Consider the following 27,904-nt stretch of genomic DNA (forward strand, 5'->3'; position numbering starts at 1 on the left):
TGTATACACTTTTTAGGCATCCACCATAACTCCTGTTTGTATCAGAGATGTCTTTTGTTGACAGGTTATACAGGAACATAAGAGAGACAATGAATCTAAAGAAATCTCTAACTTCTAACATCTGACGACATTCTTTCATTTCTCTCAGAACAATTATTTTTTGAGATTCTGATCTATATTGCCTACAGAAATACTACTGTGTTTTCACATTTAAAGTTTTTCGAAGTGTAATAAAGTAAGCATCATAGGTATTAGATATTCAACAAAACTTTATATTTCCAATATTAAAATGTAAAACAATGTTTTGGAATGCTTTTTACAGTTTATAGTGATTTTAATTATTTACATTTTTCTGTTGGAACAGAAAAACTGTCCATAATCTGGTTTTAATCAATTTAATGGTGCCTCTCAGACTTCATAACAACAAACCCTTTTTCTAGTCTTGTAGTGTCTATTTGGAGTAGGGCCATTAAGGTATTTTATTATGGAGAAAGAAGGAAGAGGTGAGAGTCCGAACATGCAGATGGAAAATAACCTGCTTTTCTTGTATTGGAATGCACTAGTGACAGTCAGTTGTTCTGCTGATGGACAGTATTTAGAAGCTGGAGGGTGGTAAGTTCTTAAACATTCTGAACGTAATAGCAGACACATTTGGAGCTCCTGGTGGATGAGCATACAGCATAGTTCTGCAGTTCACTCAAAATTTAATCCAGATAATGAAGGTCTGGTTTGAACTTCAATGGCAAAAGTTCTTTCAGGAAGGAGATTTCTGTGCTAGGAGCTGCAAAGTTCTGTTTGCACAGCGTCTGTCACAATGAGACATCATCTTGATTAGGGCTTCTGGGTGCTATAGAAGCACAGCAACAGGAAAAAAAAAAAATCACCACTAGTTATTTCTCACTCATCGTAGGAACAGATTTGTATTTTATTTTACCTTTTTTACCTAGGAAAAAAAGGCTGTTGTTGAGAAAACTTTTAAGGGAGCATTAAAGGGAGCATATAGGAAAATGTGAAACCTGAAATGGATATTGAACCTTGTGCAGGAGGTAGGATTTGCTGACATGTGTGCAACTGCAGAGGAATGTACGCTTTGCATGTAACAGAATCATGAAAAGGGTCTGCCTTTGGTCCTATGAATGTTGCAACGGTGTTTTAGGAATTTATAGGAAGGATAAAACACCGTATCACTAAAATAATGTTTGTCCTATACTGGCTAGCAAACTGTAACTCCATAAACTTTTTTTTTTATTTAAGTTTGTCTTAACGTTACAACAGCTGGTGGTATTACTGCTGCACAGAGAGTGTTATATAACATTTCTTTAAGGTGTTAGAAAAGAGGGTCTACATCTCATTATATATATTTTTTTAATCTACTGCAGGAGAACATCCACTGTATTTCACAGGAACGGCAACAGTTAACCCAGCAGTTAAAAGATGAAACTCACCAGAAGGAACAGTTAAAGCAGATAAAGAATGAAATGGAGAGTGAACGATGGCAACTGAACAAGACTGTTGAAAAGTTACAGGAGGAGGTATGAGTTCACTCCAAAGAGGCTGCAGGAATCTGAATATCTAACAGACAGAAGCAAATGAGCTGCCAAACTGTAAAGAATTATTTTTTTTTAAATGTGTAAAAGAAAGTGAAATGCAAACTTTACTATTAGTCTCTTTAACCTAGAGACTATCAATAAAAGCTTTCAGGGCTGGAACAGTGGTTGGAACACCGCTATCTCAAAATACTGTTGTAAAACAGTTCTGTTTTGTTTAAACAAGATCCCAGATTTGAGTTCAGTTCTAATGTACACTACAGCGATATTTCAGAGTTTTACAGCTGATCTTCAAAACGCTACTGCATTAGACTTATTTGCCATCTGTGTGTAAACCGTACAACTTAATATTGATACACTGAAGTGTGACTGTGCAGTTCATTACATCAGTCAGCTGGAAGAACTGCTGACAGACAAAAAGAGAATAGTCTTGCCACACATACTGTTAGAAAATAACCTTACTGTTTTGTGTTTTCACACTTCTGCATAGAAATTCATTTGTTTGGGAACATGCTTGATAAATTTTCCATTTGAAAATAAGGAGCTGAATATCAAAGCTGGAGGGAAAAAACCTTTTGGTGTATTAAGCATGATAGAACCTTTTGTAGCACTATTTTAGGAAAAAAATTATATGTGCTTTTTTCCCAGATGTCTGAAATGGTAGACATCTCAAGAACATCAACTCTGGAGCTTCAGAACCAGCTTGATGAATACAAGGAGAAAAATCGCAGGGAACTTGCAGATGTGCAGAGACAATTAAAAGAGAAAAACCTTGAGGTAGAAAAATCACGCCTGACAGCCATGAGAATGCAAGATGAGGTAATGACTCATAAGTTCAGTGACAAATTCTAACCTTTGACCTAGAATTCAGCTCAGATAGTTTTCAAGACAATGAATGTTTGCTATCACGCTTTTGCGTACTTCATCATGAGAGACTGATCTCAATCAGCATGCTTTTGAGGTTCATTCTTCATGATGATGATCAGTGTGTTACTTCTGCCAGGGAAATGGGGTTTCCTGTTTATGACAGATACATTAATTTGTCAAACACTGCATTTATCTTAAATGATATGACAAGGATTCCATTGATGATCTGCTGCTCTTTTAATGCCTGCTACTGAAGGAATTGGGAATGTGGAAATATTCTTGAATTAGGAAAAAAAACCCCAGCAGTTATTTAGAAAAAAGAAAAAAAAAAAAAAAACCAACAAATTCTGGCTCTAAAGGAGTTGACATACATTCTCCTCTTCCTTTGTATGAGCCAAGTTGCAGATTTAAATGACAAAGGTGTCTGTGCAACCAAGAATCAACCACAGTCTTGAAGTGTCTGCCTCTTAGCATGTAAATTTTTCCATAAGGGCAATCCAGTCTTTTAAAGATCTGCATATACTTGTTCTGCAATTGGAAAAGCTATGAGAATACACTGGTCACAGATGTTTTCTGTACGTAGAATATTTTAATAGTTTCATTTTTTTCCAGTTCAGAACTTCTCTTATGTTGCCCTCTCCCCTTAACAAACTTGTTTTAATTCAGTTTACAGCAACAGAAGAAAGTATAGTTCCTATGTATTATTCTGTCTTCCTTCTATATTTATTCCATTCAGGGATGGAGAGCCTTTGTAAAGGGATGAAGACTCATAATGAAATGTGAAAGATAAAACTGGGATATTGAGAACATGGCTCTTAAGCTGTCTATTCTCATTTATTCAACTTAAATAAAAGATGTGTGTGTGTGTAAATATGTATACATACTGCGTTTACAGTTATGAAAAATACTTCTAGTGTTATCTATTACAACTACAAAACATACAAAGAAAAAATTTCAGAACAAAAGAAACCTTCCTTATTTGACAAAAAGATAATCCAAATACTATATAAAGGACAAAATATTACTGGTTGTGGAATTCTACATCTCCATGAGGCAATATTTAAAATCCTAGGGCTTTAAAAATGTAATATGGCAACTAGCTGCAAAAGAGGAAACAAAATCTGAAAATACAGGATAGGCAGGTTAAACAGCAGACTTTCTAGAGAGACTAAGCATTCAGGACAATTGAAAGTCTTTATTATCTCTTCCTCTTTTGTGTTTAACAAGAAGTACAAATATATAGTCCTTCCATTCAACGTGAAAGAGTTTGTTGTCTGTGAAAATCCTCTTGGGTAGGTGTCATAGTGCACAAAACATTCTTTTTGAGAGTCTCATCAAAAGCCAAGGATTGTAATGATCATGGCAACACGAGTATCATCTTCTTGTTCTAGCAGAAAAATTATGAAACAGTCTTGCAAGGCAGTATGGGAGTTCTTCATTGCTGCATCTCTTGTAAGTTCTCTGTGGATACGTAAAAGATACCAGTCTTGAAAGTTGTCAATCCAATGTCATTCTGAAAGGTTAAATGCATATGAAATGCTATTAATATACAGATCTCTGCACTTAACTAGCTGTTCACAAAGTCATGCAAATGTCCAACATTTTTTTGTCAGGACTTAGCAATAGGTAGCAAACTCTGTAAGCAGTCACTAATACATTATTTTAGCTTCATCACTAAAAGATAAGCACTTGACTAAACAGAGGAAGAATATGGAAGACTGTATGCTGAAGAAAAAAAAACCCTCATATTATATACATGTCACAAGTTAAGTTACAAGTATAAGGACTGATCAGAGTCTCACTTAAAACCCCTCTGACTGCTTTTTTTTTTTTTTTAAGTACTGTGAAGGTTTTAAATAATTTTAGAGTACACGCTATTGTTAGAATAGGAAACTTTTGTCCTCAGCAGATAGCCCTACTGCATCTAAAAGTTACACTAATACATATATATATGTTAGCAATTATGTCATTGGTAAAATGCTGTCATCGAAGTGCCTCAGACATATAAACTACGTAATTATTTAAAAGCTAAGGTATTGGTAGTCTGAAAAGGAAAGGAATAATATTGCAAAAGTTCCGAAGATATAACCATTTAGAAAATTGTAAAAATTTTGGCTTGCTGTAACTGGATAAAAAGAAAGAAGTTTTAAAAAACCAACTATGTATAATTGTCACTGTAAAACTTGTAGTGTGAAGCATCTCTTTAGATCTGGTATTTAATCCAAGTTTATTTTCTTGGTGCCATCTTGTGGATAAAACAAAAATTACTGTGAAAAGCATATAACTCAATGAAATTCTTGTCACGCTTCTGGATCTGTCACGTTTGTAGTCAGTCCCCTTCACTGACATCACTTATTTATAGAAAGTACAGTGTAAAGCGTATTACCATAATCTTATTGTTTCAGTTGCGTCTCATGGAAGAAAACTTGAGGGACCACCAAAGAGCTCAGGATGAGGCAATAACAAAAACTCAGCTGCTAGAACAGACTGTGAAAGGCTTGGAGTATGAACTGGAAGCCAAAAACCACTTAAAAGACGATCGGGCAAGACAAATCAAACTAATGGAGGTAAAAGATATTTTTAAGGGTTGGTATCTTATTAGAACTGATTAAAATAATTTTGGTATTTCACATGGATTCTGCCTGGGAAGAAACAAAATAACTTGATGTTGTTGAAAATCCATGTAGTACTACTGCAGGAATTATTCTGGTATATTCTAAAGGTGATCTGTTAGCATATCTATTGTAGCATGATGTGTTCTAAAATGCAATTGTTATTTCATAATTTTAATTAACTTTTAAACTAATTTTCTCTAGACTTTATCAGGCAAAATTGTATTATTTTCATTCATAGGCCCATCACTCAGAAATTCAAAAGTATTTAGAAGTGTAAGTTCTACTTAGCATCTAGTATCAGTTCATTTCAGGAGCCTAAATAACATAATTATTCTGACTATGTTGTTACAGGCTTAGCTTCATAACTGTTCGGTTCAACTAAGCTGTCATTTGACTTTCATAAACAAACACTTTTATACCATTGTACTCATATGAAAAGAAATTTCTCTTCCAAGTGTATAATGTAACTTAGACATTCTAAAAACAGTGTCTAGAAACATTACAGAATTTCTCTTATTTTCTTGAAATTGGTGGGAGTGATTAAAAAAGGAAATGAAACTTCTATTTTACTTCTGTCAGGCAAACAAATTCACTGTAAAGGCTTATCTACCTGCCATCTCTTTTTCTAGATTCTGTATGTGTTTTCAGAGGCATTTCACTTTTCAAGCCTAGTCTTTCAGACAGTTTGAGTCCTTGAAGTTTAAGGAAGAATGTCCTCGTAGCAATCTGAAGAGGATGGGAAAGTAGTATGTTGAAATTACTTTTCTTTGTTCCACTTAGGACAAGTTATCTCACCTGGAACTTGAGCTTGATGAAGAAAAGACTAATTCGGATTTGTTGTCTGAGAGGATCAGTAGATGCAGAGAACAGGTACTTGAACAAGTTTTCCAACTGTTGTATAATGATGAGGAAAAAGCGTTATTAGGATTGCAAACAATATTGATTAACTAAATAATGATTAGCAGTAGGGTTTATATACTGTACTAAAGCAGAGTGTGTAAATGCAAAAAACCAAGGTTCACAAACATGATTAAATATGCTCCTCCACGTCATCACAGACCAATTTTTTCCTGTTTTCCTAACTGGAAAATTGACACAGATTGCATATAAAGACTGAAGACTAGTGTCATCCTCTGATATTCTTGATGCAGTGAGCTTCATCATTGATGCATGCAGAGATGATGCTATCTTAGGCTTAGTTTTAGATAGGATGCTATCTTAGGCTTTAGTTTTAGTTTCTGGTTGTAGAAAGTATCTTAGGCTGAAAGATCACAATTTTTTAACTTTTTGGTAAAGTAGGACAGCATAATAGAGTCTTGATTTCAAAGAAGGAGGAGCTTAGGAAATTGTGAAATTAATTAGTGAAGTCAGGTGAACTGAAGATGCTGGCCAGTTTCAACAGAGAGGAAGCTTTATTTTCATTACAAGTGTAAAAACTGATTAAGGTATATCAAAGATAAGACAGTTGGAAAGCGTTTTCCACATAAAAATATCAGTCATTAGTTCCAGAAGTGTTATATGAGTAGACAGCCCGGAAAGAGGGGAAGAAGGATTTATTAACAAGGTTGTGTCTCATGGGGCAGAAAATGTAAAGATAAAGCAAGATTTGCCAAGCTAAGTGAGACCTATCATAATAATTCAAACAAGTAACAGAAAAATTCTTGACTGTGTAAGTAGAAAAAAGAACTTCTGGAAACTGTACGATGAGGTATCAATCAAGATAAAAAGTAATTCAGGTATGCCTCCTCAAATAAATGAATATTTTTGCCTCTGTCTTCAGTAAGGCCAGTGGATGTGCAGGTAGGGGGAAGTGGAGTGGGCTTGTGGAAATGAGACCATTGAGCTGGAAATCACCAAGTCTAAGAGAATTAGGAGTTCATTGTTCTGAAGAAAGAGGCCTTAATAATATTATTCAAGGTTTCTGAAAGAAATATGAAATCATAGGTCCTGTAACAAATATTTATAATAAACCAGAAAGGTAGAGAATAGGGCCTGACGACTGAAAAAGTAATCAGAGTATCCATGGTCGAGTAGTCAGTATCATGCAAGTTTTTGATTAGTCTACAGAAAGGAATATGGTGATGTGGCTGTCTTGGAATATCACGGCCTAGACAATGTTCTTTGCCTTAGTTTTACATTCCGAGAGATGTGAAACTCATTACAGCATGTCTACTACATTAGCTACTACTGTAGCTTTACATTAAGTACAATACCTCATTAGTAATTTCCTAGAAGTCCAGGAGACAATTTGCATTGAGGTACAACCCACAATAGTCTGTTCTGTTTTCATTTCTCTTTCTTTCTCCAGGAAAAAAGAATTGCTGACATTCTTTTGAATAGCTTTAATTTCAAAGGAAGAACAGAAAGTAAAATCTTAGTTTCTATGTCTTTTCAATGAAATTGTATATTCCACTGAGACAGCTGGAGTTTTAAAGTGATTTAGAGCTCAGCTTGTTTTCATGCATCCTTGAAACACCAAGGCACCATTACTACTTTGTTGGGACTCAGGTTACTGAGATTCTATTTGATTGCAATATAGTCTTTTTGCTATTATTCCATTGATATTGTACAGACTCTGAGTCAGTGGGCGAAATAGAATGTAAAGAACCGATAATAATGTGAGGTCATGCTATTGTTAAATTAGGAAGCCTTTAATACTAGAGTTTATGCCTGTGTCGTAAGCCTGGGATGAAAGAACCTTAGTCATAGCTGCACTAGTGGGTACTATCGTAAGTTAATTTGCTAATTGAATGGCAACCTAAAATACAGATGGGTGACCAAAATGTTACATAATGGGTAAAAGACGTGTTTGTTCTGAGGTCTGGAGTTTCTCGTTTCACACATGAGTTACAAAGGTTGCTTTGTTTGGATTTTATGCCAGAATGACTAAGTAGTCAAATTACTAAAGAGTATTTCAGGGTCTGCTAAGCATTTATAATGACGTGAAAGATTATAATGGATTTGTTTTGGTAATATCTGTATTTCTGTAAATTTTTTTTATTATTATAAATGTGTTATTTTAATATACTGATAATGAGCTATAATACTCAAATTTCTAGTAAAAACAAATTGAAACAAGTGATTCTATTTTACATAAAGCTAAACATTTGAATAAACATTGGCAAGACTGATAGTTCACATTTCATTTACCATGAAATGTTATCCTTTTTTAATTTAAACACCCTTTTGAATCTGGGAGTGGCTGCATGAGACACTGTTCTCATCTTCCCTACCTCGTTCTCGAGAAGTACCACAACAAAGTGGAAACAGTAAAAAAATTTGGAGGAAAGGTGGATCATATCCTATTAGTTTTTAAATGATAAGATATTAGCAACTCTGGAAAGAGCAAAATGGTAAACAAACACACACACATAGAAAGCTGGAGCACTCAGCTGCCCTTTGAGTCTAAAGCGAGCAGGGACAGGGCACATTTTAGTACATGATATTTTTTTTCCTACAAACAAGTAAAATGAAGTACCTCTTGCCATTTTGTTTTTGCAAACATAATTGAAAAATATTTAAGATACCCTCATCAATTCTTGTATTCTGTGAAAATGCAAACATGAGTCTATTGACTTCAGAGTTGTTTCCAGTAAGTGTGAAAAATGGACTAGTCAGTTTCCATTATAATTTTAGAATAAATACAGAAAGATAAAATTGCATTGACTGCATCGTTCACTTCCTTTTGGTAAAGCATTCCCAATGGATAGCTGTATACCTGCTCTTTAGCTGGCACCAGGTGTGGGAAGCAAACAAATGGAAATGTGGACGTGAAGGTTGCTTTTCAATTATGAAGGATCAAAGGGGGTTGTTTGGCTTTTGCTTGTTTGTTTGTTAAACATAGGTTTTTTTGGTGACATACTTGAGAATTGTGTATGTAAGTCTATATATAGGCACATATATATTTTACTTTTCCCTACTTAGGTACTAACAAGAAACATAGGCTGTGAACCTAGACGAGATGGTAAACAATGGTGATAGCATCTAAAATATTATTGGAAATCAAATTGCTTTCACTTATAACTCAACAGCTGCTTCTAATCCTAAAGCTGGCACAAAATGCTGTTATGTCTAATAAAGCTTTGTAAAATCTGATACTATTGCTTTTCTCATTTCTTTCTTGTTAGCATTCTTCAAATCCAGCTGTGATAACTGTTGCCTTAAGCTGCAGAAATAGTTTATTCTTTTAATATAATTAGAATATGTTAGATATGGGAAAGGTAGAATGTGAAGCACAAAGCTTTGCATGGTACATACCAACAGCCTATCTTAACTGCTGTGAAATAAGTGAAAAGTTTGAGCACGCTTTGGCAGACAACTGCTTTTTTTCCTTTGTGCATGTTAATTATGCATTTACTATGAGAAATGCAAGGAGAGAAGTAAAAACAATTTCACCTCCCCCAGCAAGAATTGTGTCGTGCTGCCCTTCTCTTTCTACAAGCTCTTGTACGTATTTGCACGTAGCTTTCTGATCCTAATCAGATATAGTACTTTTTCTCTCTCCCACTGTTTTCTGTGAGGTTGCTTTTACGTGGTGTCCAACAACAGTAGCAGTCATCTTGGAAATATAATAATTGTCCGGTAAATAATTCCTTAATTTGAGATCTTGGGAAGGTTGCACAAATTTGTCACAGCCTTTGAGCACAGTAAGAGCACAGTAGAACTTTCAAGTGGTCCACTAAGCAAGTTCCTATGTAAAACAAAAACCCTTTTTTCAGTTAACAGTTGCATTTTTCATTAGTCATTCATTTTACTACAAATTTTGCTTTATTTTTTCTGTGTCTGTCTTCATGGCTAAAGCAATTACAGCAGAATAAATTCTATGTCATCCCTCACATTATAACTTTTTTCCATATATTTCATGAATAAATGCAGCTATTGTATACATGAGTGATTCTAATTTTTGTATATAAAATAGTATTTTAATATCTAAAATAATATTTATATCATATATAAATTTATTATTATTATTATTATGCTTCTGTGCAACAATGAGAGCTTTTAGGAAATTACCCAGCTGTTGAGAACACAGCCACGTGCTAACATTTGTAGTCCAGTAACTGTTATGACCTTAGTTTTCAGGAATGCCTTCTACTGTTCTGAAACCATACTGTGACATAACATATGCAACTGCATGCATTGCTACCATTGTTTGTATTCATATATTCATTTCAAAGCTACAGAAACAGTGTAAATGACTTCTTTTAAACATGTGATTAACTAAAAATATATCTTTTAATATTATAATGTGGTAAAAAAAAAATGGCCTAAGGTAAAATTTCATGTGCTGTACTTGTTTAACCTTCACATTCTTAGCATTGCTTTTGGATTTTTTATACAAGAATTCTCAATGGCTTTTGAAAGACCTTTAGTGAGATAATTCGGTAACTTAGTGCTGCTTAACTGTGATGATGTGTTTATGCAAGTTCATATGTAACTGTTGTAAAGCAGGCAAGAATGCTGTTGCCACTGAAACCTTTGTCAGTCTTTTTGCAGGTACAGTAATTGGTATAGATGTTCACTGTGTTCCCCAGGTGATATTCATCATAGTAAACATTGTGCAGGGAATAGCACAAATGCTGTGGTAACATTAGCTGTGCCTGCAAAGGCATTTGTAAAGACTTGAGGGCAGTCTCAGCAGGAATGAGAGGCAAGAAAAGTATCTGGGCACCACAAACTTTTTCCTTTAGCCCCGAAGTTTCAGTAGCAGCTGTTAGGCAGTTTAGAGTTTCTCTTTGATCCTCAGAATTTTTTTTTTTCCAGCCAAGTCCAATAGTGAGATAAAACAAACTAATTCTGTATTCTTATCTTGATTCTGTATTGATCAGGTAGTTTTTTAACGTCTTACATATGGAGGATATACTTTCCTTTTGATTATTGAATATGCAACTGAAATATTTACAGAAACTGTAGCAAAAGTTGTGTTTTAGCGAAACAAACAAAAACCACCCCCTCCCCAAATCCAGAAGTTGGTGCTGTCCTGGTGTGACAGACATAAAATTCACTGGGGGGGAGCAAGGTTCATATCCAGTATGCATCAGTGTCTGTTGAAAAAGAGCTTTTACTCTTCTCACAGACATAGAAAACTGTAATTGTCTGTAGAGTGTCTCACTGAGTTCTAGGCACTTGTCTGCAGCTACCAGTTTGTGTTTAATGAAGTGAAACTTTAAAGTAGACTAGCCAGCAGCTTAAAGGTAAGTTGCTATTTCAGAGCTTCAGACTTAAGTATGAAGAAAACAACTGTAGAAGGTGTTTGAAGACTGATGTGATTTCCAGAACTCAGTTCCCTGCCACATGATACATCTCTCATGCAACATTTTAGAGTTCAGTTCCCTGCTACAGAATATATATACTGAACATCGACAGTACCCAATGTGGCTGGAAAATGCCTCAAATAAGCACTGGGAATAACATGGGCTTCCCAAAGCGGAAAATTTTGTTCAAGATTGTAATTGTAAACTTCATCTGAAATGATGCGTATGTCTTGAGTTCTAAGAAAGAGCAAATTTTTTCTCATTGCATAGGTATATGTACTACATGTATATGTGTATATAAATAAATACACACAGTATCGTATAAATAAATGTAAATTAAATCTTTTATTAAAATGTCTGTCTTTTCTTTCTATAATAGATTGAACAAATGAGGACAGAGCTACTTCAGGAAAGAGCTATAAAGCAAGATTTGGAGTGTGACAAAATTTCATTGGAAAGACAGGTAATTATGGCTGGCATATCATCACACTAGCAAGGTAACAGGCTGGGTATCTGCCTTCATTAGGAACTTCAAATAAGCATTTAAGGAATACAGTATTTGGTAGCTGGCATTATCCCACCATAGTGTGCTGCTGGAAGTATGTGTTAGTAAGAATAGATTAAAAACCATGAGTATCTTAATACTGATACTCAAAAGAAAATATTATAATCTTAAATTAAGTCTTCTCTTAGTATTTTTTTCTTTCTGTACCCCCCGTTTGAGCTTGAGGTTTGTCACAATTTATATATTTCATATACTAAACACTCATATTATGCATACATCTGTTTATATAATAAGACATTTTTTTTGTAGTGAGTACAGGCATCTCTCTACCACACAAATTCTGTCTATACATTTGAGGATCAAAGACATTAAAAATAAGAAATGTGACAGTTGATATGGTACACTTGTTTTAGAATATAACTGAGATATCAGTATAGAAACTTTTAAAAAGCATACATACAGAAAAGACTATAGAATATCAAAGACACTGTTGTCCAGTTTAGCTGTAAATTCTTTGACAGCTTTTGGAGGAGCTGTTCTTCAAAGTCTTAACAGTACTTCAGCAACACTGTTGAAGGTGGATCATAATTTCAAGCAATTGTGATTTTAGTTGAGTATTTTCTTCTGTAGGAGCAAACAAGTGAAAAAATGACATGCCTCTGAAAGAAAAGATACAGATTTGATAGAGAACTGCTACTCTCTTGTCTAGGAAGGAATATGACTCATATGTTTCAATATCTGTGATGGAAAGTACATTAAAAATACTTTCTAGCTTTTTGCAACACTTTATTCTGCAGCTCAGTGGTCTTTGAAAGCAAGATTACTATCATAGCCCCTAGCTGAGATCCAGAGGAAAGCTATCTTAGCAAGTCATAGTATTATTGATAGTCTCAAGAAAAAACAGATTGTAAGGGGAATTTAGAGAACATGTTTATACCAGACACCTAATTTGGTGCCTTAAATTATGTGAAATTAATCCCATCTTAATTGTTGGAGAAAAAAGAATGCCACTATCGTGGTTTAACCCCAGCCGGCAACTAGGCACCACACAGCTGCTCACTCACTTCCCACCCCCTCCTCCCCTCAAACCACAGTGGGATGGGGGAGAGAATCAGAAGAGTAAAAGTGAGAAAACTCATGGGTTGAGATAAGAACATTTTAATAATTGAAACAAAGTAAAGTAAAATAGTAGTAATAATAATAATAAAAGAATATACAAAGCACATGATGCCTGATGCAATTGCTAACCACCCACCGACCGATGCTCAGCCAGTCCCCGAGCAGCAGTCCCCCAGCCAGCTTTTCCCTAGTTTATATACCGAGCATGATGTCACATGGTATGGAATATCTCTTTGGCCAGTTGGGGTCAGCTGTCCTGGCTGTGCCCCCTCCCAGCTTCTTGTGCACCTCCAGCCTTCTCAGTCAGTAGAGCATGAGAAGCTGAAAAGTCCTTGACTAGTGTAAGCACTGCTCAGCAGTAACTAAAACATCAGTGTGTTATCAACATTATTCCCATACTAAATCCAAAACACAGCACTATACCAACTACTAGGAAGAAAATTAACCCTATCCCAGCCAAAACCAGGACAGTATCCACCCCTTATTCTATACCATCTATGTCATGCCCAGGTCCCGCACTTTCCAATACATTCCAATTAATCCCCACCACTTTTCCTGTCTTTTGATATGTATACACACAGATAATATTCCCTTAGTCTATGGGCTATCCCTGTAAAAATGTTTGTTGTGTTCATTTAGTCCATGACTTTGGGCTCCGTCTGTCATAACAGTCCTTCAGGGCAGGAGAGATGGTGTATGGTGTTGGATTCTTGCATGCTGAAGCCAGTTTTGGTTACATTATCACTGTGCTTTGCTCGGTTTTCATCAAAGTTCATTCTTCATTAATCTGGGTGATTCTTACTGTAATACCATATGGTGGCATATAGCCACCATAGAAGTGATGATATACAATGTTATATAGCAATTAACATCATATAATTCAAATCATTGGCTATTCTCACCCAAAATCAAATCCCCTTGAGGTACGCATCGGACTTCCCCATCCTTCTGCATTACCCACCAAGTGCACCCAGGTCCTTGAGCAAAAGCAGTCCCATGGATGGGTTTGCCTTTGCCCGAGGCAGGAATAACCCAGACTGTCTTCCCCAGCATATTTTTTATGTGCACTACAGGGACTTTATCCCCTTCTACAGTACGTAAAAGTCTTGATTGGGCAGGGCCAGCTCGATTGGCAGATCCTCTAGTGTTGACTGACCAGGTGACCTTTGCTGAATATGTATCCCAATGTTTGAACGTCCCACGACCCATTGCTTTTAGTGTAGTCTTTAACAGTCCATTGTATCGTTCAATTTTCCCAGAGGCTGGTGCATGATAGGGGATGTGATATACTCACTCAATGCCGTGCTCTTTGGCCCAGGTGTCTATAAGGTTGTTTCGGAAATGAGTCCTGTTGTCTGACTCAATTCTTTCTGGGGTGCCATGTCGCCATAGGACTTGCTTTTCAAGGCCCAGGATAGTGTTCCGGGCAGTGGCACGGGGCACGGGATATGTTTCCAGCCATCCGGTGGTTGTTTCCACTATTGTAAGCACATGGCATTTGCCTTGGTGGGTTTGTGGGAGTGTGATATAATCAGTCTGCCAGGCCTCCCCATATTTATATTTCAGCCATTGTCCTCCATACCACAGAGGCTTTAACCACTTGGCTTGCTTGATTGCAGCACATTTCACATTCATGGATAACCTGCTCAATAGTGTCCATGGTCAAGTCCACCCCTCGATCACAAGCCCATCTATATGTTGCATCTATTTCTTGATGGCCTGAGGTGTCATGGGCCCACTGAGCTATAAATAGTTCACCCTTATGTTGCCAGTCCAGATCCACCTGAGCCACTTCAACCTTAGCAGGCTAATCCACCAGCTGGTTATTTTGGTGTTCTTCAGTGGCCTGACTCTTGGGTACGTGAGCATCTACGTGATGTACTTTTACAACCAGGTTCTTTACCCAGGCAGCAATATCTTGCCACAATGCGGCAGCCCAGATGGGTTTGCCTCTGTGCTGCCAGTTGCCCTATTTCCATTGCTGTAACCACCCCCACAGGGCATTTGCCACCATCCATGAGTCAGTATAAAGTACTGGCCATTTTTCTCATTCAGCAATGTCTAAAGCCAGCTGGATGGCCTTCACTTCTGCAAATGGGCTCGATTCACCTTCTCCTTCAGCAGTTTCTGTGACTTGTCGTATAGGACACCACACAGCAGCCTTCCACCTCCGATGCTTTCCTACAATATGACAGGATCCATCAGTGAACAGAGCATATTGCTTCTCATTTTCTGGTTTTTTATTATACAGTGGGGCCTCTACAGCATGCGTCACCTCCTCCTCTGGTGATATTCCAAAATCTTTGCCTTCTGGCCAGTCCATGGTCACTTTCAAGATTCCTGGGCGACTGGGGCTTCCTATTCGAGCCAATTGTGTGATCAGTGCAACCCATTTACTCCACGTAGCATCAGTTGCATGATGTGTAGAGGGGACCCTCCCTTTGAACATCCAGCCCAGCACCGGTAGTCAGGGTGCCAGGAGGAGCTGTGCTTTAGTACCAATCACTTCCGAAGCAGCTCAAACCCCTTTGTATGCTGCCAATATCTCTTTTTCAGTTGGAGTATAGTGGGCCTCGGATCCTCTGTATCCCCGACTCCAAAACTCTAAGGGTGCACTTTGAGTCTCCCCAGGTGCTTTCTGCCAGAGGCTCCAGGTAGGGCCATTCTCCCCGACTGTGGTGTAGAGCACACTTTTTACATCTTGTCCTGCCTGGACTGGCCCAAGAGCTACTGCATTAACTGTCTCCTGTTTAATTTGTTCAAAGGCTTGTCGTTGCTCAGGGCCCCATTTGAAATCATTCTTCTTCCGGGTCACTTGATAGAGAGGGCTTACAATCAGACTGTAATTTGGAATATGCATTCTCCAAAAACCTACAATACCTAAGAAAGCTTGTGTTTCCTTTTTGCTAGTTGGTGGAGACATAGCTGTTATTTTGTTGATCACATCCACTGGGATCTGACGACGTCCATCTTGCTATTTTATTCCTAAAAACTGGATCTCCTGTGCAGGTCCCTTGACCGTACTTTGTTTTATGGTAAAACTGTCTTTCAGAAGGATTTGGACTATTTTCTTCCCTTTCTCAAAAACCTCTTCTGCTGTGTTGCTCCACGTGATGATGTCATCAATGTATTGCAGGTGTTCTGGAGCTTCACCCTGTTCCAGTGCAGTCTGGATCAGTCCATGGCAAATGGTGGGGCTGTGTTTCCACCCCTGGGGCAGTCGGTTCCAGGTGTACTGGATGCCCCTCCACGTGAAAGCAAATTGTGGCCTGCACTCCGCTGCCAAAGGGATTGAGAAAAATGCATTAGCAATATCAATTGTGGCATACCACTTGGCTGCCTTTGACCCCAATTTGTATTGAAGTTCTAGCATGTCTGGCACAGCAGCACTCAGCGGTGGCATGACTTCGTTTAAGCCACGATAGTCTACTGTTAGTCTCCACTCTCCATTAGACTTTCGCACTGGCCATATGGGACTGTTAAAGGGTGAGCGAGTCTTGCTGATCACTCCTTGGCTCTCCAGTCGACGAATCAGCTCATGAATGGGAATCAAGGAGTCTCGGTTGGTGCAATATTGCTGCCGGTGCATCGTGGTGGTAGCAATTGGCACTTGTTGGTCTTCGACCTTCAGCAACCCCACAACAGAGGGGTCCTCCGAGAGACCAGGCAAGGTGGACAGCTGTTTAATTTCCTCCGTCTCCAAGGCAGCTATACCAAAAGCCCACCGGTACCCTTTTGGGTCTTTGAAATACCCTCTCCTGAGGTAGTCTATGCCAAGGATGCACGGAGCCTCTGGGCCAGTCACAATGGGGTGCTTCTGCCACTCATTCCCAGTGAGGCTCCCTTCGGCCTCCAATACAGTTAGTTGTTGGGATCCCCCTGTCGCTCCAGAAATACAGATGGGTTCTGCTCCTTTATAGCTTGATGGCATTAGGGTACACTGCACCAATGTCCAATAGAGCCTTATACTCCTGTGGGTCTGATGTGCCAGGCCATTGAATCCACACAGTCCAGTAAACCCAGTTGTCCCTTTCCTCCACCTGGCTGGAGGCAGGGCCCCTCTAGTCCTGGTCATAGTATTCATTACTCGCTTCTTGTAAATACGAGTCAGAAGTCTCTTCATTAAGATCAGAAGTAAGATCAGCCCTTCTACTCTGGGGAACTGCCCACTGGAAACTGGAGCAGCAATTTTCCTGGAAGAAATCCCTTTTGTGATTTTTGTGGTTTTGTGTTTTTCCTTGCAACTCACGTACCCGTGCCTCTAGGGTTGAGGTAGATTTTCCATCCCACTTTCTCATGTCCTCTCCATGGTCACGCAGGTAAAACCACAGGGTGCCCCATGGTGTGTACCCTCTATATCCTCTCTCTTGAGCAGAAGAATGCTGACTCCTAATAGCCGAGATACTGGTCTGTACAGATGAGGAGTAGGACCTATCCTCTTTGAGCTCCTGGACCTCCCGGGACAGTTTCTCCACAGCCGAGACAAGGGAAGAAGAGATACTTTCTTCATATTGCCGGAGTTGGCCAGCCAATTCATCCACCATTGGTCCCTCTTCATCTTTCCAGGTCATTACTGCCAATGAGTTGGCATACAACAGTGGTGCGCTCCGTACCAACTTCCGCCACATGAGTCGTGTGCACCGGACTTCATCTGGATCTTTGGATAACTGCTCGTTGTCCAGGTCATCATAAATCACCTGCAGCATGACTAATTCCCTCAGGTACTGGATACCTCTCTCCATGGTGGTCCACTTGCCCGGTGATATATAACATCTTTCTTGAAGGGATGCCTTTCCTTCATACCTGACAGTAGTCTCCTCCAGAGGCAACTCTGGAGTGCCCCTTTTCCAATCGCTTTGTCAATGTCCCCTTCCCTAGAAAGGGATCCCAGCTGTTTGGCTTCCCTACCCTCTAATTCCAGGCTACTGGCCCCATTATCGCAGCATCAGAGCAGCCAGGTGACAATCTGCTTGCCTGGACAAAGGCTGAAATCTTCTCACATATCTCGCAGCTTACTCGGGAATAGGGATTGGGTGGTTTCCATCTTGTTTACGAGTTCTTCCTCTTCCTCCTCCTCTCCTTGTGATTGCCCTGCTTTTTCATCATTCCTTACTAAACGAGCTGACTTTCGCTTCCAACATTTCTTCTTGTGTATAGGGGCGACTGATACTGGCATGGGTTGGTTCTCTGGTTCAGCTGCAGTACCTGTTATGGGAGTTGGAGCAGCCGCAGTGCCTGTCATTTTGTCGTTAGATCCAGAGACCTTCTCTTCCCCTTGAGGGTACTGAATAGTGTTGAACAGGGCTCAGTAGGCATGGGCCAGGCCCCAGCACATTGCAGTGATTTGTGTCTCCCTAGGATTGCCAGGGTGACAGCATACTTTTTCCAAATAGTCTACTAATTTTTCAGGATTCTGCACTTGTTCAGGGGTGAAGTTCCAAAACACTGGAGGTGCCCACCATCCTAGGCATTTGCCCATGCTATCCCACACACCCTGCCACTCATAACTATCCAGCCTTGGGGCAGATGTCTGGATGATATTTTTAAACTGCTTATTAACCTTAGACAAAACCGAAACAATATTCCCAAGAAATACCAATAGAGGTATCTTAACTACCCAAAGATGTTCAAGATGCTGAAAAGTTATTGTAATGAAGGAGGAAACATCATAGAAGAAGGTAGCGAAGGTGCCATTCTGTATTTCCTCCATAAAAAAACCTCTCGGAGGAAGAAGTATAATTGCTAATTGTCTCCACGAGGTGGTACCCAAAGTACAGTAGTGGCTTCAGTACAAAGCTCAAATACCAGATTAAGCTCAAGGCCAGTGCTTTAATAACAAATCTCACAAGCAAAACATCACTAATCACTGCAGAGAACAGCAAACTGCAGAACGCAACACCCATCTTTAACATGCACAGCAAAAAAAAGAGCATAGTGCAGATCAGATAAACTAATATCGAGAATAGATGAATCGATATTGTGACCTGCAACTGTTAACAGGTATAAATTCCTTAATACGCTCTGGTTAATCTGTTATTATCTCAAACCCTTCATACCCACATTGGGTGCCAAAAAGGACTGTCGTGGTTTAACCCCAGCTGACAACTAAGCACCACACAGCCACTTGCTCCCCCCACCCCCTGGTAGGATGGGGGAGAGAATCAGAAGAGTAAAAGTGAGAAAACTCGTGGGTTGAGATAAGAACAGTTTAATAATTGAAATAAAATAAAGTAAAATAATAGTAGTATTGCTACTACTAATACAATATACAAAGCAAGAGATGCACGATGCAGTTGCTCACCACCCGTCAACCGACGCCCAGCCAGTCCCTGAGCAGCGGCCCGCCAGCTAGCTTTTCCCTAGTTTATATACTGAGCATGACATCACATGGTATGGAATATCCCTTTGGGCAGTTGGGGTCAGCTGTCCTGGCTGTGCCCCCTCCCAGCTTCTTGTGCACCTCCAGCCTTCTCAGTCGCTAGAGCATGGGAAGCTGAAAAGTCCTTGACTAGTGTAAGCACTGCTCAGCAGTAACTAAAACATCAGTGTGTTATCAACATTATTCCCATACTAAATCCAAAACACAGCACTATACCAGCTACTAGGAAGAAAATTAACCCTATCCCAGCTGAAACCAGGACAGCCACCTACAGGTATATCCCATGTACATCCTTACATTTTAGTTCTGACTTTTCTATCATTGCTTTTTTAGTGTTTGAGATCTGAGATCATGGTTTGAAGTTCTGTAACAAAGAGCTTTATTGTCTGTTCCTCATGTAATTCTTTTTTTTCTGGCGACTTTATCATTACGTCCCCATTGAGAACCTAAATTACCTAGCCTCATAAAAATTAAAGTGTAAATCTGAACAAAAAGTCTGCTTTTACAAATCATGCAGCTTGCAAAGTTTTTTCAAACTATTTATGCAGTAGGAGTAGCATTGGATAGTTAAGAAAGGAGGGAAAAAACCCACAGTAACAGCTTTGCGAGATTAAAGCAATATTGGATGCAAGTAATTTCTCTGTCTATTTGTTTTAGCCGTACACCAGTGAGTTACAGGGGAGGAATACAGAATTGGACAAAAGAATTGTATGGAGAATAAGACAGATCCAATGCTATTTGAAAAATTTTGGCATATTAAAAAATGCTGTTGGAAGGGGCTTGCAATCATCTGAAGTTCAAGGGTCCATTTAACCCTAAAACTTTAACTCAAGCTTAACAGTAAATTATTTTTAATAAAGCACAGTAATAAACAAATCTTCGTTTGTTTGTAGTAAACAGTAAAATCTCACTGACTCTCTTTTTCCCTATTTACTAAATTAAAAATATACTGGTCATGTTATGTTTGCCTGGAGAAATTTATTTTGTGTTAAGGTGATATTTGTTAATATGAGCATGTATGTAGTAACCAAGTATGTTCCAACTATAGAACAAAGACTTGAAGAGCCGAATCGTTCACCTGGAGGGTTCTTACCGATCCAGTAAAGAGGGACTTGTTGCTCAAATGGAAGCAAGGATCACAGAGCTAGAAGAACGACTTGAAAATGAAGAGAGGTGAAACTAGTTATGTTAAGATCAAAACATGCATGTTTGTTTGTTAATATGGCCTCTTGCTAATATTAAGTCTCTAATACAATTAACTTGATTTTTTTTTCTCACAAGCACCAAATTAAAATGGTTACTGTTTCATACAAGTATTGCAAATTTTATTTTTGACTGAAAGCACACTAGAAGTTGCCTTATAAATTTAAAACTGGGCAGTGCTAACATGGTTCCATACCTCATTGTTTTATCAATGTCTAATATCAGTAACAGGCTTAGAAATACTAACTATAGTTAACATTTCCATTTTCATGTTCACTTCATTGTTTAATCTTGGAGGAATTATTTTTTTTTTTCCCCCCAAATGTTGCTCTGGAGACAGAAGAAATTCCCCTTAGCAGTTCATGCTTTTGAACAAATTTCTTAATATGTTGCATGGAATCAGTAAATCAAAGCAGGGGCCATTAGTATTTATCTAATTCTTAGAAGATTGCTAAGGAATTATGTCAGCAGGATTGGAAGTATTTCAGTTCCTTTTTTTTACAAGCCTGTCTTTTGTTTGTTTTGTTTTTTCTAGGGATAGAGCTAATTTCCAACTAAGTAACCGCAGACTTGAGAGAAAAGTGAAGGAGTTAATGTTGCAAGTAGATGATGAACATCTCTCATTGACTGATCAAAAGGACCAGGTAGAGGGAAAGACTAATATGCAAATATCTGATATTAATCCTACTAGCATAAATGATCATACATAAAAGATATGAGAAGAATATAGGTAGATACCGATTACTCTGTTGTTTATGAACTCCCATTTAGTGAGATTCGCAGTTCCCATTGTTATCATGTTCTTTTGCCTAGTACTAAATTGTTACTCATTTCTAAAATTGTGAAAAGGAAGCAGTTACAGAACCAATGCTATAATTATTTTAAGAAATAAAGCCAATAACAGACAGTATATGATCCTATCAATATATACACCAACACATGATCCTATAAATACATACACCAACAAATAATATATTCTGTTTTGCCACCATAAAATTTTGTTTAAAGAAAGAAGCTATTTATTGTTAAATATAGGCTGTAAGTATTAAGCATACATTGATATTCTAATAGCAATGTGCTCTACCATTCCTGTGCTCTTTGTTGATTCCTTGCTTAAAACATGGTTTGTTTCAGTACATGAGTCAAATAGTTAATAGTCTGCCTAGAGAATGAACAGTGTGTTTCAAACTGCAGACAGCTGTTAAGGGAAAAATCTTTTAAAATCGTCTGGATTTTTAAAACATATTTTATAGTATCTGTCTGGTAAAGTTGCTTAGGTTAGATACACTAATAGTGTATAAGTCTTATCAATAAGTCTTCCCTTATTGATAACCGGGTCTTGCTATCACATAATACTGTCTTACTCTACCAAAGCTATGTTTGCTTGTTGCTGATTTTAATTCTTAAGAAATTGTATCCCATCACTTTTCTCAAAGTCTCATGCTGACTTTCGAGTATTTCTGAAGCATAGGATTACAGTGTCACTACACTGGCAAAGTTGTGTCTTTATTCTCCCTCTCATAGATGCTGGAAGAATAAAATTCCTTTATTAAAATAATCCTCTAATCAGCTGACATGTAAATATTTCAGTTGAGTTTGCGTTTGAAAGCAATGAAACGTCAAGTTGTAGAAGCTGAAGAAGAAATAGACAGACTGGAAAGTGCTAAAAAGAAACTCCAGAGAGAACTGGAAGAGCAACTAGATATGAATGAACAATTGCAAGGACAGCTTAACGCTGCAAAGAAGGAATTAAGGTAGGATGATTTCTCAGACCTTACAATTATGTATCACACCACCACTCACAAGATTGATCTTTCTCCTTTAGTCCATAAACTGAGGGCTTCCTCTAACAAGCTTCAGGTTTGTCATAAGCAGACAGAGTTTAAGAGACAGACCTCTTCTGCATTTCCTTTCTCTACAAATGTTCTTCAACTCTTCCTAGGGTGCTTTAGGTGCCCAAACCTTCTTTCCAAGATCTGCCTGCTCAATAAAGTTATTGGCGTGGGGAATAAAAAATGGAAAAAGGTGATGGGACTCGACACTCTTATCAGTTGTAGTAATAAAAATTTCCTGCTAATGACTGAGAAGTACAGCTATCCTGTGTTAGTTTTCCTCAGCCATCTTTGAACATCTCAGTGCAAAGTTTATAGTTTCCCCTCTCTGTGACTTTAGTTAGAGATGCTTGAAAATATGATTGATTGATCTTCATCCTCTTGCATGTTTCTTTCACATAAGATGTAGTCTATGATGCACTACCCCTATTGGAGCACAAGTTTCTCTGACATCCTTTAAAAATGTAAATCCTACCTGTTAATGTTTTAAACTTTGCATCAGCGTTCTGCATGTAGATGTGCAGTTTTAATAGCAGACGTGTATTTTTGTTTTAGTAGACTGAAGAAGTCGCCAAGTAAAGTGTTGGCTGATTCTGATGATGATGACGATGATGATTTCAGCACGGATGGTGATAGTCTCTGTGAAGTGCCTTCAGGAAATAACTTTTCAAAAGATGATGACACAAAAATCTAAATAAGTATTGAATCTGTGATTCCTTAAAAGTACTGGAAGAATAACATAAATTATCAAGAAACTGGGTATTCTAGAAGCCAAATGACATAAAGGGATTTAAGAGTTGGGAATATAATGTTTCCATCCATACTGTGCCATTTTCTTATTTAGATCTCCACTGTTTATTATAGAAAACAGGATTGCATTATAAAACAGATATAAAACACTAAGAGAGAGAGAGAGATAACTGCTACTGAAAACATGGGGATAATGTTTCACATCGGAAATGTGATTTTGCTAAAATTCTGTTTAAGTAAAAAGCCATCTGAAAGTAATTAAAAATTAGTTTGTAGTTATTAAAAGCTTTTCCCTAAAATTAAGGAAACCACAGAAGATTATTTAATAATTGTAAGTAGGGAGAAATGATGTATAAAATGTAAATATTTTAAACCTGATCTTTTTATTGACTACTTTAGTACTATTTTATAAAGTTTCAAATATTGTATAAATCAGTTTCATATGTAAAGTACTTAAATTTATACTGAATGCTATATTTGGGTTTTCACTAAGAAGAAAACAAATGAAAATGAATACATTTTGTGCATTACAGAGCAGATTCACAGTTCCTGAGCCAGAAAGTACATTCCCATTTTAAAACCAGTGCAAGTTTTATTGTATGTATTCTGTATATTAGAGATCAAGTGTTAATCCTGCCTGTTGACTTTAAAAGGACCATCACATCTGCATGATGAGTGAGGCTTGCCTGCAACTTTCTTGTAAACTTCGTTTGGGAAGCTTTCTGTTCTTAATAGGGAAGGGTGAGAATGAGGTCAGTTATTATTTGGCATCTTTCATTTCCTGAAATGGGCTCCATACTGCCAGAGGCAGAACATTTATAGGCCTGCTGATCTGAGGGCATCAGGACAGGCTTATCTTACAGTCTCTACACTCGTTCCAGTAAAATTACTTGTGGTCTTTGAATTAAGTACATGCTTAAATCTGTTTGTTAATTGATCCCAAAATTTTATGCACCTGGCAAGAAATTGCACGAAGGAAACACAAAGCATGTAATCTGATTTTTCTTTCTAAGCTGTTCTTGAGCATCTATTTGTGATATATTGCAGTCTATGAACATATATGCAGATATATGTTAGTGTTTCAGTTTACAGAAGTATCTGCATTTTGGGTTATCTGTCTGTTCAAAAAACTTTGTGGGAAACTTAAAAGAAAAAAAAGCATTGCAGATTTTATTTTAAAAGCATTTTCCATTTTATCGCTAAAAATATTTTTTGCCATTTATATTACACCAGACCATTTTTGCTCCTTTGCAAACCTAGAATTCTAAGGAAAGGGCACTACTATGTAATTTTGTTAATAAACTATAGCTAAGTCCTGTCTGATTATTAGTATTTGTCCCCAGTTACAGGTTAGTAAGCACTTCTTCGTTGAATGGACCAAATAATAGTGTAATGTAATTGTAAAAAATACTTTAAACTGAAGTTGCTGGGAGCTTCCATTACTCCCACAAAGGCATCTACTGAAGAGGACAAATTTAACAGCTCTGAAAGTGAGGCTGATAGACTTGGTTAAGGCAAAAGTCCTGACAATGGCAGTATCCATTTTCATATGATTGTATGAAATGAAACTCCTGCCTGCAGGATCAGAAAGATATTTATGCATAACAGATTACAGACTCTTTTGCCATGTAATTCCCTTCAACTTGATTATGATGGTTTGAGATATATGGGAAATAATATGAGCGGCATAGTTGTAATACTCTGTCTCTGAATCTTGTATATCTTTTTCAAGTAGCATACATCATACAATTTTTTTTGCAGTACTAGCTTTACTATTTTGACAACATAGAAACAGCTTTTCCTCCAGGATCTGCACTATACTGTACTGACAATCATCATATAACCTGCTGTGATTTTTTTTTGTTGTTGTTTCATTTGCATGTTTATGTAGGCTTAACTTTAAACAACTGATTCCAATCTCCAGTACTCTGTCCTAATGTTCATAGATGACTATTATTTCAAACCACTGGAAGAAAATCACTTAATGTTGCATCTACCTCGAGTTACACTAAACTGTACAAGAAAAATTCACTTAAAATAAACAGTCAGTCAGCTCTTTCAGTTCTACTTTGTATGTGCACATAGCTTGGTATGATAATTGAATTTCATATGGAAGACCCATGTGTTTAAAATATAACAAGAAAATAATTATCTGGGAAATACTGATGCTGTAAACAAGTTTCTGCATTTTCTTCTTTTTGGATAGCTACTTTCTTTGTAACTGGTAAAGCAGGTGGCAGGTGTAATAACTAGAAGACTCCTTTTCTCATTTGAACTTAACATAAGTTAGAAGGAGGGAGACGCATTTTTGCAGACTCCTAGTGGGAGACATCCTGCTTATTAGACCTTCCCCCCCCCCCCCCCCCCCCCCCCCCGTCTTCATAAAAAGAACTGGTCTTTAGTTTGTTCATTTAGACTTGGAAATGGCATTTCCTCTTTAAGAGTTCTTAAATGGTATAACTAAAATCAAAGAAAATCTTAAGATGTTGAAAAGGGTATTTCAACTCGTTCACAAAACAGTCGGTAGCTCTGTTTCTCGATACTTGCTAGCTATGGTGAGGGTAGGGTCTAGATCTTGATTGCCACAAAAAAACATTGATAATAGTTTAAGGATGTCTGATTTGTTCACTCCATCTCATGGCAGTTTTTGACGAAAACTCATCTTAAGTCAAGGTTTAGTTTAGAAAAATTTTCCCCATATTTCCATGTAATCTATTTTTAAATGAATTTCAGAAGAAGCTTTTGACCCATAAAAGGAAGCAAGAGGGAGAATATGTGAAGAAACATGGTTGTGAGACATTCAGTCCCTAGAAGTTTGTATAAACATCAGAGTTTCTGGTGTATTACAGAGACATGGCTTGACTTCTGAGCTGTAGAGACCTTCAGTTTTCTTCGATGATGATATAATATCTCATAAACAAACAGACCCAAGCTAAATCACTTTTTATATAAGCCTAACCTGATGACTTACATAGTGGATGCTTCTCTCTCAGTATAAGTCATCTATGATGAACAATGAACTTTTTGTCCTCTCTGGGATTAATGGCCTTTCATATCACACTGAGATTTTGACCATTTTTATGTGGTGAGAGATTTTCTATAAAAACAATATTTCTTCCCATTAAAATTCTGTTCTGCCTAAATATACATGTTCTTCAAACAGCTGTGTAAGATTAATATTGCCATATTCAATTCCTGACAACTTGTGCCTTAAGACGACTTACATGGTCATTTATAATTCCTGGTTTTGAGAATCAAATCTAAGTTGTATTTTGGGCATTTTCACTAATCTGTTACACTCTGGGAGATCCTGTTGGTTTTCTGAGCCTACTTTTGTAGATAGGAGAATACAAGTTAATTTCTACAAGAGTGTTCTGATGTTTTAAATCACTAACAGTTGGCAAGTGCTCCAAGATCTTTCAATGGCGATTGCTATACAGTGTAAAATACGTAAATGTACAAGCAAGCGAACAAAATCCTCCTGTTCTCCATAGACTCCTCACTCACTGTCCAAGTAATAAAATTAAGGATATTTGTCACATATAATGGACTTTAATGCCCTTGAGTTTGGAAGGCATCTCTTTTCATAAAAGCTTTAAGGTCTTTCAGACATCCTCTCTCTTTTTAGTGCATGGAGAAAGAATAAGGAAAAGTCGTCATCTTCTTGCTGTGCCCTGTACCTGCTTCCCTGCGCTGCACTTTATTTAAGGAAAACCCTATACTATGCAAATACTTTCTTAGTTCAGTATTGTCAGTTGCTTTTTATTGTTCAATCACCAGGCAGGTGTCCCCCCCACAATGTAGTCTCTTGGTGATGAGACTATAACTTGTTGATTAATCTGTGTATTCCTCTGATTTATCCTCATTTTTCTCAACTTAATTCTTTCCTTTTTCCTGATTAAATAATCTGTTCTGATTTATAGCTGATTTTCTAAACTATTCCAGAAGCCATGTGCATTCCTCATTTTTTACAGACCAGCTGTGTGCTTTGCTGAGTGAGCTACACAGTGCAATAGCTTCAGCTTTTAGGCCTTTTCTGGATCACGCAGCATATTTCAGTAATTGAATGTTGATGCTTTTAGCTTACTGGTGCTTCCTATCCTATGAGTAGAGCTACACATTTCAGCTGCTTAATTTCTACCAACTGCAGTTATCAAGTAACATTACAAAATGTTCAGAGACTTTGCTGAAAGAGCAACATTCTTTAGAGATTGTCGGGGTTTATAACACATTTAATTTGTTCTTTTTTGCATAAGGTGCTGATTAGGTGACATATTTAACCCTCTGAGCCTACTATGTTATAGTGGGGAAAATTTCATTGTTATTTCAAAATTTATTTGTGAGCACTGGGCTATTGAGAAAAAGGTATAAAAATGAATAGAAAGGGGGTTTTGTATTACAGGTTTTTCTCTTGACCTGTAAGAAAGGAGAGACTTAATAAGGAGAAGAGGAGTAAAGTTCAACAGACAAGGTCAAGTGCAGTAGAGAATTGGGCTCACCTACCTCAGTAGAAGTGTGACAGCCCTTTAATGGTTAGTACCAGTGAACCTCATGTGAGGTCAGCAGAGACTGTATGTTTTATGTGAGAGGGAACATTTGATCTTCTCCACTTCTAATAACAATTTGCTGTCTTATTCAGATCCTGAAGCTTCATGCCATTAACAGAAGAACAGGCAATAAAAAAATTTCACTTAAATTCTGAGCACAGGTGGATGATGAAAGTTTAAGCTCTTCAAGTTGCCAGTAGGAAAACTGTAGGAACACTTCTATGTGAGTGCAGAGAAGGGACTCATTACAGGTAACTTGAGTTTTTCTGTGCTTTCTGTGTACTTC

General features: G+C 37.6%; 1 protein-coding gene across 5 annotated transcripts in view; it reads left to right on the forward strand.

Moving 5' to 3' along the window:
• The window catches only part of CGNL1 (cingulin like 1), a 71,497-nt gene extending 46,370 nt beyond the window's left edge, over positions 1–25,127 (forward strand). For 3 of the 5 annotated variants that reach the window (XM_076348266.1, XM_076348268.1, XM_076348267.1), the window contains 9 exons: positions 1,380–1,532; positions 2,196–2,366; positions 4,820–4,981; positions 5,810–5,899; positions 11,663–11,746; positions 20,335–20,459; positions 21,025–21,133; positions 22,080–22,243; positions 22,877–25,127. In XM_076348266.1, coding sequence (XP_076204381.1) covers positions 1,380–1,532; positions 2,196–2,366; positions 4,820–4,981; positions 5,810–5,899; positions 11,663–11,746; positions 20,335–20,459; positions 21,025–21,133; positions 22,080–22,243; positions 22,877–23,015 — 1,197 coding nt within the window. In that variant the 3' untranslated portion in view covers positions 23,016–25,127. The other 2 variants (XM_076348269.1, XM_076348270.1) reach the window with 2 other exon arrangements.
• The last annotated feature ends 2,777 nt before the right edge of the window (positions 25,128–27,904 follow it).

This window comes from Aptenodytes patagonicus, chromosome 10, assembly GCF_965638725.1.
Source record: "Aptenodytes patagonicus chromosome 10, bAptPat1.pri.cur, whole genome shotgun sequence".
NCBI classification, from domain to species: domain Eukaryota; kingdom Metazoa; phylum Chordata; class Aves; order Sphenisciformes; family Spheniscidae; genus Aptenodytes; species Aptenodytes patagonicus.